We start from the raw sequence: 15,192 nt of genomic DNA on the forward strand, positions 1-15,192 counted from the left end.
AGTACTACATATTCGCGAAAATCTAACTGTTGGATTACATGTTCTTTACGCTTTTAATATACATATCAAATTTTGTATTAATTAGATATTGTTTACCATATAATCTATAAGATTATATTTTATGCATAATTTTAAACTATAAAAAATGGCAATATAAACAATGATAACATAATTATTGATCTTTAATTTTCTAGAAATTTTGCAAGCATGGAGTGTAAGAAGAAAATGTAATCCAATGATCGATTTGTCTAAATTTACCTCAAATAAAAAGATATTGAGTAAGGTTATAGTCTAAAATTACAACTAATTTTGTAGTCAAATTTTGTCTTTTAAAATATGGGACAAAGGTTGAAGAGTAAATGTGCAATTAAACTTAAAGGAAACACTCACAATTTTCCATAATTCAGCCCAAAGGTCTTTATAATTTCGTAGTTTAACCGCGTGCAAAGATAGGAATTCTCTAGACTTGCAACTTTCGGGGCCTCCATAGCAGAGGACTAGTCAATTATTAAAGTCCAAATTGTAGAAGAAGTCAATGAGCTTGTTTTCTTTTAATATACAACAATAATGATACAAGAGATACAAATAATGAAGAAATAGAGATTTAAGGCGACGGGCATTGCATTGAATCAAAAAGTTACTAATCAATAGAGAGAGTTGTAGGTAAAGCAGGTGGCAACAATTGAGGATATGCAAATGAAGAGTGAAGGAAGTAGGGTGATATTCAAGAGTCTACTCTGGCCCAAGTACCCCGCCAAGGTTATCGTGCCATCTGCAATCACTCGTGCAATTGTCCCAGCTTCTGTTGAAAGTAGTCCACCGTTATAGGTTCCACGGGAAAGCCGGGATGACATGACCCGAGAGAGGAGTGCCAAGTTGATACCTGGACCAATGATTGAGGAAAATTATAACATATTATTTTCAGGATCCTAAGAACTTGGCAAAAAATTCAAATATTCATAGAGAGTATATTCTGGTACTTGGCAAATCAATACAAGATTTTTAAAGTCTATACCAAACTGTTGTTGGGAATGCACCACAAGTTTTGGAGCTGGTAAATGTACAATTTTTTTTTTTTATAATTATGAGGTACTGAGAAATGATACATTTACTAAACATGAGACCAATAAGTCATAATGCTTTTTTATCTTGAAAATGGAGAAAATTTAACTTTAAAGAATCACAATTGAAGAAGCCCCTGTCCAGGCTTGTATTAATCTATAAACTGAAAATATTTTAGCCTGAATTCATTCATGAAAGGTAGTGGAATATCATAAAGATAATGGATACTATTTATATTGTGCCAAAATCCAGATTCAATTAAGATGGTTTTCATATTATGTTAATACCTTTAAGTTACATATAATTTGGTGTTTGTGGTTTGAGTATTCTAAACTTATGGTTGGCAGATAATAAATATAGCAAACCATTTACAGATAGATAAAAGCACCAAATTGGATGTCCGTAACTTAAAAGGTCGGCAACAATGTTAAATATAGAGACAACTGGTGGAGAGGGCGGTTGAAGTGGTTTTGGAGGATGTGGGGAGTGAGTGGATAGTGGTCAAGGAGGCTGGCATTGGTGACGTAGGACATTGGATATGGGAGTCGACCATGGTTGACTTTGACATAGGCATAGGAATGGGTTCCTTGCCCACAGACCATTGTGGACGCAAGAATGCCAAGCAACTCACCGTGCTGCTGGTTGCTTGAGGTTAGGGTGAAATGTGTGGGTCACCTAGCTACAGTAGTGGTGGTTGGATGCTTCAATGAGAGAGAGAGAGAGAGAGAGAGAAAAAAAACAAAGTTTGAGGATGAAATTGACAATATCAAAACTTAAAAAGCCAAAATGATAATAACCCTGCAATTTGGACTCCAGCCTCTTTTTCTTCAAAAAAAAAAAAAAAAAAAAAAAAAAAAAACACTTCTTGAGGAGCCACCACTTCCTTTACTTGTCCTAAAACGCATAATTAAAATTTTCATTTCAATTGGAATTTGGATATTCATCACGTGCAATTATACTCTTTCATACATAATATTCATTATCTCAAATAACAAAATAATTTAACCAAACAATATCTCACCTTCAAGTACTTCAGCAGAAACAAACAAGATGAGTCCTGAGCAGACATACTGAGGCACAGAATATGGAACTATTATATGGAAACTCAGGAGTATGCCTATGCAAACCATAATTTCAGATGCCAATAAAATTTGCCTGCAATCAGATCAATGAAAATTAATGCATTGGCAGTTTCTGGAAAACATATCCAGAACTTTAGATAAAAATTAATTTAATGTTAATAATTACCTGTCTTCAAACATGTTGCTTATGTAGTTTCCAACAACAATGTTTACTGGAAGAACTGTGAGGCCAAGGGAAGCAAGAAAAATTGCCACCGTGCCTGTAGACCACTTAAAGTAGTATGTGGTAATGACACTAGATTCTGAGAGTAAAATCTCCATTACGTATTTGAGCATGAAATATATCAACAACTGAACCTGATGAACCATAGAGATTCAATTAGAGAATGTGTAGAAACTCAGCTCTAACCAAAAATTAATGTCAGAGAATTGCTATTGAGAAGAAGATAAGGTTCTCAATGATTATAGAGTCTGTCCATTGGCTTGTACTAATAAAAAACATGACATTAACCAGAAGATAGTTGGACTGGGTTTTGATATTTTAATCATCAGCAGGTCAATAGTGAGGTTCCACTAGACAAGCTGAATTAGGGACAGAAGTTTCTGATGCACAATGTGCAATCTGATTGGAAAATGTATCTAAACTATCTGTTAATCCCCTTTTTAATGTAGCGGGGAAAAAATTGTACCAGGTTTTAATATAGAAGCAAATATACTTATTCACCTTCTTATTATATTTCACGTAAAATCTGGACTTCTAGCTTCATTGTAATGACTAAGTGAATTTGCAATATTTGATTCTAAGCAAATTAAGTTCATAAATCCATAAACATAATATGTATCAGCAAAGTAGTATAAATTTAAAAAGCACATATATTGGCAGGTCAAACTTAAAAATATTTTTTATTTTATTTTTTCAATTTCAACAAAAAAGGAAGAAAAGTGAAGGTGCTATGATGCAGGACAGGGTAGAAGAAAAGAGATAAAGGTAACAGTAGATAAAGCACGACAAACCCTAAGCTTCACCACCTAGAAATTTCCTGAAAACCTTAGGCATTACCACCTAAGGGTGCTTGGCATCAACACCAAACCAGAAAACATTCACCTATCAAAAAAAATTTCTAATTCAAATTGTTCTTCACGATCACAAAGGCCACTATTTTAATAGGACTTCCAGGATTACATCAATATGGAAAGTTCTAATCATGCTACAATTAAATCCCATAAAATCCTAAATCACAATAAAGACCAAATTCAAAAAGAAAACTAATTTAAAACTGAAAAATAAATTCCAAAATAATTCTGGTGCTCCTTGCATCATACTTCCCTGGTTGGAGAAAACTCAACATCAGGTTTTGAAGCTCAAGGATAAGAAATTTTGTACTTGATAATTGCAATAACTCTTGAAGCACATCTGGCTACATTGAGAACAAATAAGCGTTTTGTTCCACCATTTTAATTGCTTCTGGAATGATAAAATCAATGGATGGAATAAATGATACAAACCTCTCTTGTTCAATAGGGAGCAACATCAAATCAAGCTTCTCTACTTCGTCGATCATGGAGGGTTGATTAGTATTGTTGGCATCAAACTCAAATTTCATGTCATATGAATCCTCTAAATATTCACTCACTTGCTGAACGTTTCCCTCATCAAGTCGTGATTCTTCAATAGGTTGAATTGGATCTACTACACATGGTTTAGGTGGTACTAACTGTACATCTGTGGCACTTTTATTTCTTTTTCATCACAAATTTGTGGTGCCTCAATATTATTGGGTGGAGGCCATTATTTTGCTTAGTTGGGCTTTTATACCTAGTGCTTTCTTGGACTGTGTCTTGGAGGGCCTTCAGTATGTCTTCCAATGTTACTGGGATTAACTTAGGACTAGAAAGTGTTTGAGCACTCATCTCATCTTCTTCAAATTGTGCCACATAACCAGTAGCGGGTCTATCTCACTAACTTAGATTGTTTCTTTGATCGAAAAAGTTACCATGATAATATTTGGACAAATCTCTTTCTTTTTTGATAGGATGAAGTAATATATTTCTCTTTGAGTTTTTCTTTCACTTCTTGCCAGTTGGTTATGGGAGGCTTGTCCTTCTTAAAGCCAAGTTTTTCAATATCCTTCCAGTAGTCCCTAGCTCACCTATTAGTTTCATCTTGGCAAACCTAGCCTTTTTTATATATATTAAATCAACTTGATCAAAGAATTGATTCATCTTACTTAACCAAGTGATGAGGGTCCATGGGTCTAGACAACCATCAAATGTAGGTGCCAAGATTACATTAATATGGAAAGTTCTAATCATACCACAACTAAATCCCATAAAAGTACAAATCACAACAAAGATCAAATTCCAAATTCAAATTTAAAAAAGAAAACTAGTTCAATATTCAAAAATTAAATTCTGAAATAATTTTGGTGCTCCTTGCATTATATATATATATATATATGAAGGACAGAACAACAAAACCATGTTATGTCATTATGCTAAACTAATTTTTGATGTCAATGATGACATCAAAGATATAATTATCAATTTTACGAAACTAATATAAAATTCTGGGTCAATCACATACCTTTATGGAGGGTGTAAGTAGTCTATATGCTGATTGAATTGAAGTTGCTGGTCGGTGAGAGTCCTCAGAAGCTTCTTCACTTTCATCACATTCTTGCTCACCATCTTCATCTTGTTGCTTGTCTTCTGAAGAACTAATAAGCAATGGCTGTTTAAGTCCATTCTCAAGTGCATCATTCTCTACCACCACTGTCATTCAAGATCCACCATCAGAAGTAAGCATATTGAAGAGAGAACATTATTGTGAAATGAGAATTTTTTATTTTTTTTATTTTATTAACACGTAATAAATGATCATGTAAACCACCAGAATGAGAAGTTTATAGAATAATAAAACAATTTTAAGAGTAAATATTAGATAACTATGTTCACATTAAAGGGTTAATGCTTCAATAGTTCAATTTACAGCCTCCAAATGATCTAACACAGACAGAATCACATGTGCAAGATAACAACCAAAAAGCATTACCATCTAAATCAACATACCAGCATTAGATTCCTGTGGTATATGATTCTCCTCAATTTCACGAGAAGGTTCTTTAAATGAGATCCACAACCAAATTAAGTACACAAGCCAAGCAACAGCCATAACCCAGCCAGGCAAAGTGTTCTGATTGAATGTAAGCTTGTAGATCTTAAAATTAGTTTGAAGCAAACCAGCTAGAGCAGGACCACAAGCCATTCCAAGAGCACTAGCACTAACAAAACCTGCTGATGCCTGCATGCGGATTTTTTGTGGTACACAATCACTGATATACCTCCGGTTAACAGCTCTAGCAGAACCAAGTCTGCAATTTGAGAAGAGTGACTATGTCAACACATATCATGAGGTATAAATAAGAGTCATCTAACCATAATTTAAGCTCTAATCATAATCTATAAATCTTACCACCTTACACTATTTCTAGTTTTCAGTTCAATCTGAGTCCTCTAATCATAATTTAAGATCTAATGCTGCACTGCAGTGTACAAAAATGAGTTTCTTGTCAATTCTAGAACCAATAAATGGTTTTCTAATTTTTTTTTTTCTCCGACCAGACAATAAAATAATATGGTGGCCTCAATAACAGGGCAGAAACCAATCTTATTGCTTGTATTTTAATACCAAATAAAAGCCTGAGTATAGCAAAACAGTTTGGTGAAATGAGAATTTTCACTTGCTATCTGACCAGCTTCATGCTGCCTTCTTAATTTGAAAGAATTAGGCCCTATCATGCATTTTCTATAACCCATAATTTGGGTACTGAGTTCAGTTCAGGCTCCAAGCCTGACACCAATTAAAATTCTCCTTGAAATATATGCACGTGTGTGTATGCCTGTGCAAATATATGACCTAATCTAATTTGAAAATAACTGATAAAAATATTTGAATGCCTCCTCTGTGCGTGTGTGCATGCATGCATGCGTGCATATGTATATAAATTAATTTTTTGCAGTTATGCTGAGTTATAATATTTAAATTTGATCTTTCATATTGCAATAAAGTAAATAAGAATGCTATTCCCTTACTAGAATGTTGCACTCATGCAAAGCATGTGCAGATCCACATAGTCTCTCAATAAAATGCAAAATATCACATGCTTGAAGTTATTCCTACCAAGTAATGAGTCCAGAGGAAAAGCAAGACTACTTACCCACAAAAAAGACGCCCAATTAGGAGAACTGCTATTGAATTAAAATCATAAGCCAATGCGTACAAGATGTTTCCCACAAAAAGAGCTACACTGCTAAATACAAGAGGTCTGAAGTATGTTTTATTTGACCATGCACTAAAATAGACTGAGGAAAACACCTGCGCAACAGCCATTGCCCCAATTACAATACCACAAACTGTTGCTGCAGCTCCAAGGCTCAAGGAGTAGTCATCTGCTGTAGGGACAACAATATATGTATTGACCATATAAAGAAATGTGTTCACTAAGTTCAAAAGAAGCGACATAAAATGGTAGTTCTGATCATCAACTTGTTCCTCAACAGGAGTAGGGAACTCTTCTTGCATAATTAGTGCATGTTGTGCCAAAAAGTTGAGGAAATTTGTTGAGTGGGTTAACCTGTCCACAGCTGCTTTTATTGAATCAATGACAGGATCCTGCAGATGAAAACTAGTAAATACCATAGTATATCACCAGCCTAATGGCTGCTTTCCAACCAAAAATGTATAACTACAACTCATTAAGTAATATATATATATATATATAAACAAGCAGGGAGTAAGAAAACATGGAGACAGAAAAAAAAAACCATGAAAACTTGAACAGGTTGCATTTAGTATACGTAACAGAACCTCGAGGGGAAGAGCGGGCTGATCATATATTGATAAGTAGCTTCCCTGACAGTCCTGAAGTTCATGAAGATTACGTGATATGGCTCCCACAACAGCCCCTATTCCCTGCAAGTTCCATTCATCCAGGGAAAGATAGTTTTTAGAAGTATTTTTGAAGTGTTTAAATGTTCAAATAGGAAGGTTAACCAAAAAATAAAAAGAGGAAACAGGAAAAGAATATCAACACATTACCACATGCTTAAACACTTGCTGCAACTGGGAGTACGGATGATTTGCACGAGTCTTGACATAGTAATTAGTGAATCTATAACCAAAGCGTTTATCAAACTTCTTCAGTATCTTACGCAGACCAATAGCATTTACCTCAACAAAAAAGAGAAGCTTTAAAAGATCTTGTCCCACTGCTCTATAAGCTTGTCGTAATTCACATATTTGGGATATTTCGGGCTGTTGCTGAAGGGCATCATGCTGTTCATCAAGTTTAGCTAGCCTGCTTGCAAGTAGCCCTTGTTGCTCCAACAGAAAAAGGACAATCTTCTCAATCTGAAATATTAAGAAGAAATTAAGTAGAAACATTTCATGGCCAACCTCAAGTAAAGAACAGCAGAAGTTAAAACATCCATGATGGCTGCACATGCAAGAAGTTCCTGCTTCAATTTATTTTTTTAATTCAATAGTTTCAAGGGAGGAGGGGGGATTTGAACCCTGGATGTCATGAACACACACCAAGAGGTGCCAACCAATTGAGCTACAAGGCTCTTGGAAATATATATTAGGCAAACAATACAATGACAGACACACACACTCGTGAATTTATACATGTATATGTACAGATATGTAGGTATACATCAGCACAAGAGCCCGTGCAACTTACAGCACTTACATAGTTTGAACATATCTTGCATTGTCACCAAGACAGTAAGAAAGATACAAAAGTGAAACACAACCATCAACAAATACATTTCTCAAGTTTGATCCTATGTAAGGGTAGCTTCTTATGGACATCACACGGTTCATTGCATGTCTAAGAGGCATGACAGAACTTCCATTTTATTTACCAGAACATCACATGTTTCCTCACTTATCTTAAAGCCTGACAGATCTTCCAACATCACTTCCAAAAAGGTAATGAGGTTCATTTTAAGACGTTGATTCCATTAGAAAACCTACTACAACTTAACTATAAAAAATGCTCATGATAATCAATGTTCAACAGTTCAACGGATTGCTTAAACAAGCATAATGACAAGGTGGATGCATGATCCACAAACCCATCTGCCAAGAATTCATCTAGAGTTAATGAACCTATAAACATTTTCAGTATATATGATATGTTGAAACTTCAATGTGCACTCAATTTGACACAACACGTGTGATTCAATAACCAAATTGTGAATGACAGAGATATAGACAAGACACAGATAAAAATATGCACACAACATACCTGATTATCCAACATTCTTGAGAAATCCTTGAGAACATGCTTGCGATCTTGTGTCCCAACTTCAATTTGTTGAGCATATTGGTTTACTTTTTTCTTCATCAGTTTATAGTTGATGTAATATCTGAAAGAAATAATAATTATGAGTATCTACAGCAGGATCCTAATTACAATGAAATGAATGTGTTGTCCAATTTAATATTTAGCAACAGGTTGGAACACTCAACTTTGTATTAGTGTATTGTTTATATGTGTGCCTACACTAAGTTGGAGAAATATGTAACGTCATGTCAGTGCAACTTCTTTGTTTTGGTTGCCTTCAAACAAAAAGATTGACAAGAATCTTTAAAGAAGTCACATACAAGCTACCATATTTAGCAAAACAGGCTTTTTGTCAAATATTATTAGCTATTTCTACAGAAAGATTGCACCCCCTAAGAGCTTTAATTATGAAGGTATCATTTCAGCAGGTTTTGTGTGTTTTGTGGAGAGTAACTAAATTTTGGAATGAATGATTAATTGTGCAGCAATTTACAAATGGAGTTAGGCAATGGACTACACAAAGAGACTACACAAAGCTGTGTTTTGCAGGTTTAGATCAAGGTCTGGTTAAATACTGTGGGATAGGTTGCTGCCACCTGCCACTTTCAGAGGTAATGGAAGGATCAAGAAATTGTTTCAGCCACTTTCATATATTCCCTCCATCCCAAAATAGACAGGGTGATTGCAAATGGCATGTAAACATAAAAAAAATTCTAAAAATGCCCTTAGGTGGCCAAGAAGAGGCATTTTTGTTTGAAGAAAGGATGATTCAAATTTTAAAGGTGGTGGCTTCAAATGTAAGGATAATATAGGAAGTTAAATGGATAAATAATTTCACTGTTTAAAACTCCCATATATTTTAAGATGGCCCAAAAAGGAAACCACTCCTGGAGAGAACAGATCAACAGAACAATAGAGAGTTTATCAATCAGTAATGAGATAAGGTTTCTATTGGAAAATATATGTAAGTAGTTGTCAGGAGTAAGTGAGGGCTGAGGGCATGCTGTGGACATGTAGATCTGCAGTGTGACCTTGGGGTTAGTATCTTGGTTGAAACAGTTGGATTCATGCCTTTTTCTCTTTTTGCTATCAATAGGTTTACATGCCTCCCTTAAAAATCTCTAAGCTTTAAAATCATAGCAATAGATTGACAAAAAATCAACTCATTTGAGTTAAAATGGCCATTGGACAAGATGCACAATTTACTATCTTATCACCATGACTTATTCATAAGTAGATAGCACAATGATGTATCCAAAATTCATTGTATACATTTTCTCTTTTCTAATTTTTAAGAGAAAGCTTTCTTGAAGAAATCAGGATGAATTAAATTCTAAGCAATGCAAAAAATTATATATATATACATTTCAACATACCCTTGCCATTCTATAATTTGTCTTTCCTTCAACTTCTTCCCGAAGGCAACCATATTTCACTACAAATAAAATTATATATACTGATGTGAGAAGATGATTAGAAGTCCACAGAAACATATACAACAGAAGTTTGCATTTCCTGGGTACAATGATACCGGTAGCTGTTCCAGCATTAAAGGATAATGAGAAAAGAAAACGATAACAGATATAATTTGTGCATTATGTTGCCATAAAACTTTGCATAGAACCACCACGTTTCTGCTAGCCTAAAATTCAGCTCTTAGGAATAAAATTATTTAAAGATTCAAAATCTATGACAACTTCAGTGCTGTTGTAGACCTTTTACTGTGTCAGAGGTAGTGCCAGACAGTCATACACAAAACCTGACAGCTACGATTGAATAACATTTTGTGCTTGAGGGCAAAATGTGGTCTCCTCATTTCACAGATTAAACAGCACAACATCTCTTCTTCTTCTTTTCCTAATGACTAATAGGCCAATATCTTTTGTATTGAAAAGAAGTATAATCAATTAGTACATACATGTATGCTATTTTACATGGAAGACTTAAAATTTAGTAAATCTGTCAGACACATGACAGAACCATACCTTTTTTTTTCTAATGAATAATTGGCAATATCTTTTATTTTGCAAAGAAGTAAAATTGATTAGTACATACATGTATGCTATTACATAGAGCCTTTAAAATGAAGTAAATCTATCAGACACAACTACATGTTCACTTTGAGACATGTAACTAAATGGAATACCTGACAAATGAAGATATAAATACTACTTGGTTTACTAGAATTCCCAACTTAAAATGCTCCTAAAGCGAAGCATTCATCTTGGGAAAAATGTATTATGTAGAAATTTCAATTATCTCATGCGATAGAATAAGATAACTAGTCCATTCTACAGATAAACAAACTCCCTTATGTCCTAACAATCGGAGGTTAGACAAGTTGTAGAACTAGATATACACCAAATCCTCTCACGCAATATAGCATTTCAGACAGATTGAAAAAATACATCCACTTTCTTATAGAGCCAGACGAGCACAATTAACAACATCGAACACCTTACATAAAACCCAATTCCTAGATAGTAAAGAAGACTTACATCTGACCTTTTTTTTTAAACTATTCTTTCAAATAAAAGGATAAACATGAGAATCCTGCCCTTGAAAATTAATCTTAGCTAGCTGCAACACTAGACTTCTCAACTCCCAATCCCAACTCAAAACAAAACCCGTCACTTTTCCGTAACAGTCAAATACTGAAAAACTATCATTAGGCCATAAATTGGGCATGTAATTGCCGCATCAATCATGATATGAATCCAACTAAATCCAGCTGAAAAGGATAGCTTGTTTAAATTTCCTTTCTCCCAAACAATTAATTTAAACAAACTTCAGTACTGTTCTTATTCAACTGAACAGCTTATTGGCTTATCAGTCAAACTTATCAAGCCTTACACAAAGTCTATGTAAAGCCACAAATTCCTAAATTTATGATAAGCCATCAATCATTAGAGCTGTGGTTGCTAATCAAATTAGCATATTGACTAGTCAGCTTAATCTAATTCGGTGAACATGTTCACCATTATCTCGCAAAAACCACCGAATTTGACCAAGTCCATATCAAACAAATCCAAATAAGTCAAATTCTAGTATCACATAATCGGCTATTTCAGATTCACAAACTATACTCATTAAGAAAAAAAAAATTTAATTAAATTAAATTAAAATCTTCACCGCTGTGAATATAGTATATATTATTCTGTACAATATACCAGTAAGCTAAATATTATGCTCAAATTGAAAATTTGAACTGCAGTGAAGTTTTCGTTCCTGCTCTGTTTGGCTGCCGAGAAAAAGAAAAACGAAAACTAGTTTCTTAACTAATAATATAGTCTCCTTTGATAGGTTTCCTATAACTTAAAAACCTGAGAGGCGAGAATTTCGAAATTCGAGTCTCGTTTTCTTTTTCTAAGTTGCCAAACGGAGCACGAATTCAAAGAAAACAAATACAAAATAATAATAATAATAATAATAGTAATAATTCGTTCATAGAAAATGCATTACCGATGTGAATTTCGGAAATCTCGCTATAACGCTACGAGTCTGAGCACACGAAACGAAACGCAAAGTTTGTTTGTTTTTGTTTTTGGTTATATATGGATGACCATCAACGAACACAGCTATAGCAACAACAAGCTAGCAGCAAGACGTAAACAATGGAGGAAGCAAATTCTTATTGGAAACCAAATGGAAACTGTTTTACGAAGCAACTCTCGATCTCGACGCGAATTTCGGAAACATTTTGTTAAGAAATGGAGATTCGGGATTCAGAGAGAGCAGAACAGCTGCGTTTGTTTGCTAGAATGAGAATATCTGAATATATATAATATATACTGATACCTTAAATATAAAAGGGATTGAGATTTTGAGAGGTGTTTCTTTTATAAAGTGGGTACAAGTACTAGATTTGTTTGAGATGGAATTGGAATTTTGTAGAATAAGTGTGGGCAATTTGGGCTAAATGAAAGATAAATAATGAGGGTCGAAATCAACTTAGGAATTATTATCTTTTAGACCTTCATTGCCCTTTGTTTATAATAATAATCCAATTATTATGAGAGCACAATGATAGTGTGCGTGACTGTGAGAGATAATGATGAGAGTGCATTATTTAGATTCGGTTTAGTTCTGTGTCCAGTGGCGGCTCTACAGTAGATCACGTGATCATGCAAAAAAATAAAATGTATATAAACACTTGTCAAAAAAATTTATATAATAAACTAACTTATTATAATTACTCTAATAAAAATTTTGAAGACTCCAACTTGAGAATTATAAAAATTTGAGTTCAATAAAAATAGGAGTAGTGCTGCTACATTCACAGCATTTTCACAATAATTTCAAAACAAATCTAACATGGTAAGCTGTTATTGATTTTAATTTGGGTCAAATACTAATATTATTTTTTTACCCACCAATAACAACTTTTTGCATAAGATTTATTGTAAAAATGTTATGGACATAGCATTACTCCTAAATTAATTTTTCTCCCAAACATGATTCTTAATCATTTAAAAAAAAAAAAAACTTAAATAACAACAATAACTATTAGCCCAAATAACAACAAACATAAACCAAACAAAAGACCAAATAAGAACAAGTGAAAAAATTATTTAACAAAAAACTTATTATAAAACAAAAAGATTAAATTTGTAGTTCGTTCAATATGTTCAAAAAAAATAATTTCTAATTTCATTTTTCTTTAAAAAATGGTACCAAGAAAAATATTGTAGTAATTTAAATTTCTTAGTGAGCACCCTAAATAAAATTCCTATAGCTGCCACTGTCTCTGTCGGGACTGTTCAATATATATAGGCAAAAATGCAAAACTGACTCTCTAATTTTTAGCCTCTATCATTTCAGTTCTCTAATTTTGAGTTTTGTTATTTCAGTCCTCTAAGTTTCAAGTTTTGTCAATGTAGTATTCTGTTAGTTATCAGTTACTCCTCCTGTTAAGTTTGGCCTTGTTTTTTTTCTTAAATAAATTTCGTAATTAAAAGAAAATGAAAAAACAAAAATGTTAGGGGAACGATGTTGTTCCTCTTCCGCTGAAATCAAAATCGGAAAATGGAAAAATCTCTCTCTCTCTCTCTCTCTCTCTCTCAAATCCACCATCATATATGCATTATGCTTTAAAGCAGACAACCACCAAACATAGAGCTCTCTCTCTAAAACCAGAAGAGAGTCTCAGTTCTTATTCGTTACTTCTATCAGGTAAGCTTTTTTTCTATAAGATTCAAGTTTAATCTCTTTTTCCTCATCGTTTTCGTCACTTTGATCTATATCTGAAGTTTCAATTTCAAAGAAATCTTATTATTCTGTTTTTTTTTTTTTTTTTTTTTTTTTTATCAAAGAAATCTTATTATTCTGTTTTTTTTTTTTTTTTTTGTTTTTTTCAATTTGTATAACAAAAGTTGTAAATAATGAAACGGAAATAATTTTCTCTGTGATTCTTATCAGCAGGAAAAGTAGTAGTTCAAGAACTGAAAAAGAAAATGCAAACCGACTTGTCGTCAAGCACTATCACTGCGAACACCATGTCCGCCTCGTCGTTCAAGTCGCAACTATTCCATCCAAACGATGTCATTTACAGCTCTCTCTACTCTCCTCCGACCTACTCCTCCAACTCAGTGAATTCGGACTCGGTCTCCAACTCTAACTCCAACTCCAACTCCAACTCCGACTCCAATCGCCTATACCACTCTCAGACCGTACAGAGCACCAGGAGATCGTGAACCGGAATTCGCTGTACCTCACTCGCCTCCGTGAGGCAACCGTAGAAGTGGAGGCTCTCCGCCAGGAGAACAGCCACCTCCACGTCGTCAACTGCAAGCTCAACAAGCAACTCAGCCTCCTCATCCACGCTTTGCTCCGCTCCTCCACCACCTTCAACGACTTCACCACTGCCGCATCGTTTTCTACTCTCGACACCGCATTTCGAAGGTTGAGAATCGGAGGAGTTGGAGGAGGAATGAATGAAGGAAGCGATCACGATCACAATCAGATCCCCTAGGTGATGTGGTGGCAGTGCCAAATCTGATTGAAAGTCCGACGAGCGTGATTGAGAAAAATAAACGTTTATCTGGTTGAGGATGAAGACTGAAGGGGGGACCTTCAATGTTTTCTTTCTTTTCTTTTCTTTTTTCTTTTTTTTTTTTTCAGATTTTTTTTATTTTCTTTTAATTACAAAAATTATTTAAAGAAAAAAAGGGTCGAACTTAATAGCAGCAATAACTGAGACCTAACAGAATACTATATTGACAAAAATTGAAATTTAAAGGACTGAAATGACAAAACTGAAAGTTAGAGGATTGAAATGACAAAAACTAAAAGTTAGAGGGTCAGTTTTGCATTTTTGCCATATATATATGACAAAGTTTAGCTACAAAATTTGTTGTAACCTAGAACTACAACATTACTCAATATCATTTTATTGGAGACGAATTTTGACAAATCCACCATTGATTACATTTTCATCTTATATCTTCTATGCTTGCAAAATTTTTAGAAAATTAAAGATTAATAGCTATGTTATCAATAAATTGTTTAAATTGCGAGTTTTTGCAATTTAAAATTATGCATAAAATATAAGTCTATAGATCATATGGTAAATAATATCCAATTAACAAAAATTTAACAAGTGTATTAAGAGTGTTAAGGACAAGCAATCCAACGGTTAGATTTTTAAAATATATAGTAATGTTAATGATATTGAGTAAGATTGTATCCTAAGGTCATAT

General features: G+C 33.9%; 1 protein-coding gene and 1 pseudogene across 4 annotated transcripts; one reads left to right on the forward strand and one right to left on the reverse strand.

Annotated features, from left to right (window-relative positions):
• Positions 1-373: 373 nt before the first annotated feature.
• LOC112003826 (SPX domain-containing membrane protein At4g22990) lies at positions 374-12,377 on the reverse strand. Of its 4 annotated transcripts, none has more exons than XM_024036044.2 (11): positions 11,957-12,377; positions 9,871-9,929; positions 8,456-8,576; positions 7,243-7,554; positions 7,012-7,116; positions 6,362-6,816; positions 5,214-5,515; positions 4,729-4,916; positions 2,311-2,501; positions 2,084-2,217; positions 374-883 (listed from the first exon to the last, which is right to left on the reverse strand). In XM_024036044.2, the coding sequence occupies exons 2-11, from the start codon at positions 9,921-9,923 to the stop codon at positions 645-647; spliced, it is 2,100 nt and encodes a 699-aa protein (XP_023891812.2). In that variant the 5' UTR covers positions 9,924-9,929; positions 11,957-12,377; the 3' UTR covers positions 374-644. The 4 variants fall into 4 exon arrangements, with proteins under 4 accessions (XP_023891812.2, XP_065619197.1, XP_065619196.1 ...); XM_065763125.1 differs by lacking the exon at positions 11,957-12,377 and adding an exon at positions 11,000-11,020; XM_065763124.1 differs by lacking the exon at positions 11,957-12,377 and adding an exon at positions 10,993-11,013.
• Positions 12,378-13,472: 1,095 nt separating this feature from the next.
• On the forward strand, positions 13,473-14,601 carry LOC136063152 (uncharacterized; annotated as a pseudogene).
• The last annotated feature ends 591 nt before the right edge of the window (positions 14,602-15,192 follow it).

The sequence above is a fragment of the Quercus suber genome, unplaced genomic scaffold, assembly GCF_002906115.3.
Source record: "Quercus suber isolate HL8 unplaced genomic scaffold, Cork oak 2.0 scaffold_492, whole genome shotgun sequence".
Taxonomy (NCBI): domain Eukaryota; kingdom Viridiplantae; phylum Streptophyta; class Magnoliopsida; order Fagales; family Fagaceae; genus Quercus; species Quercus suber.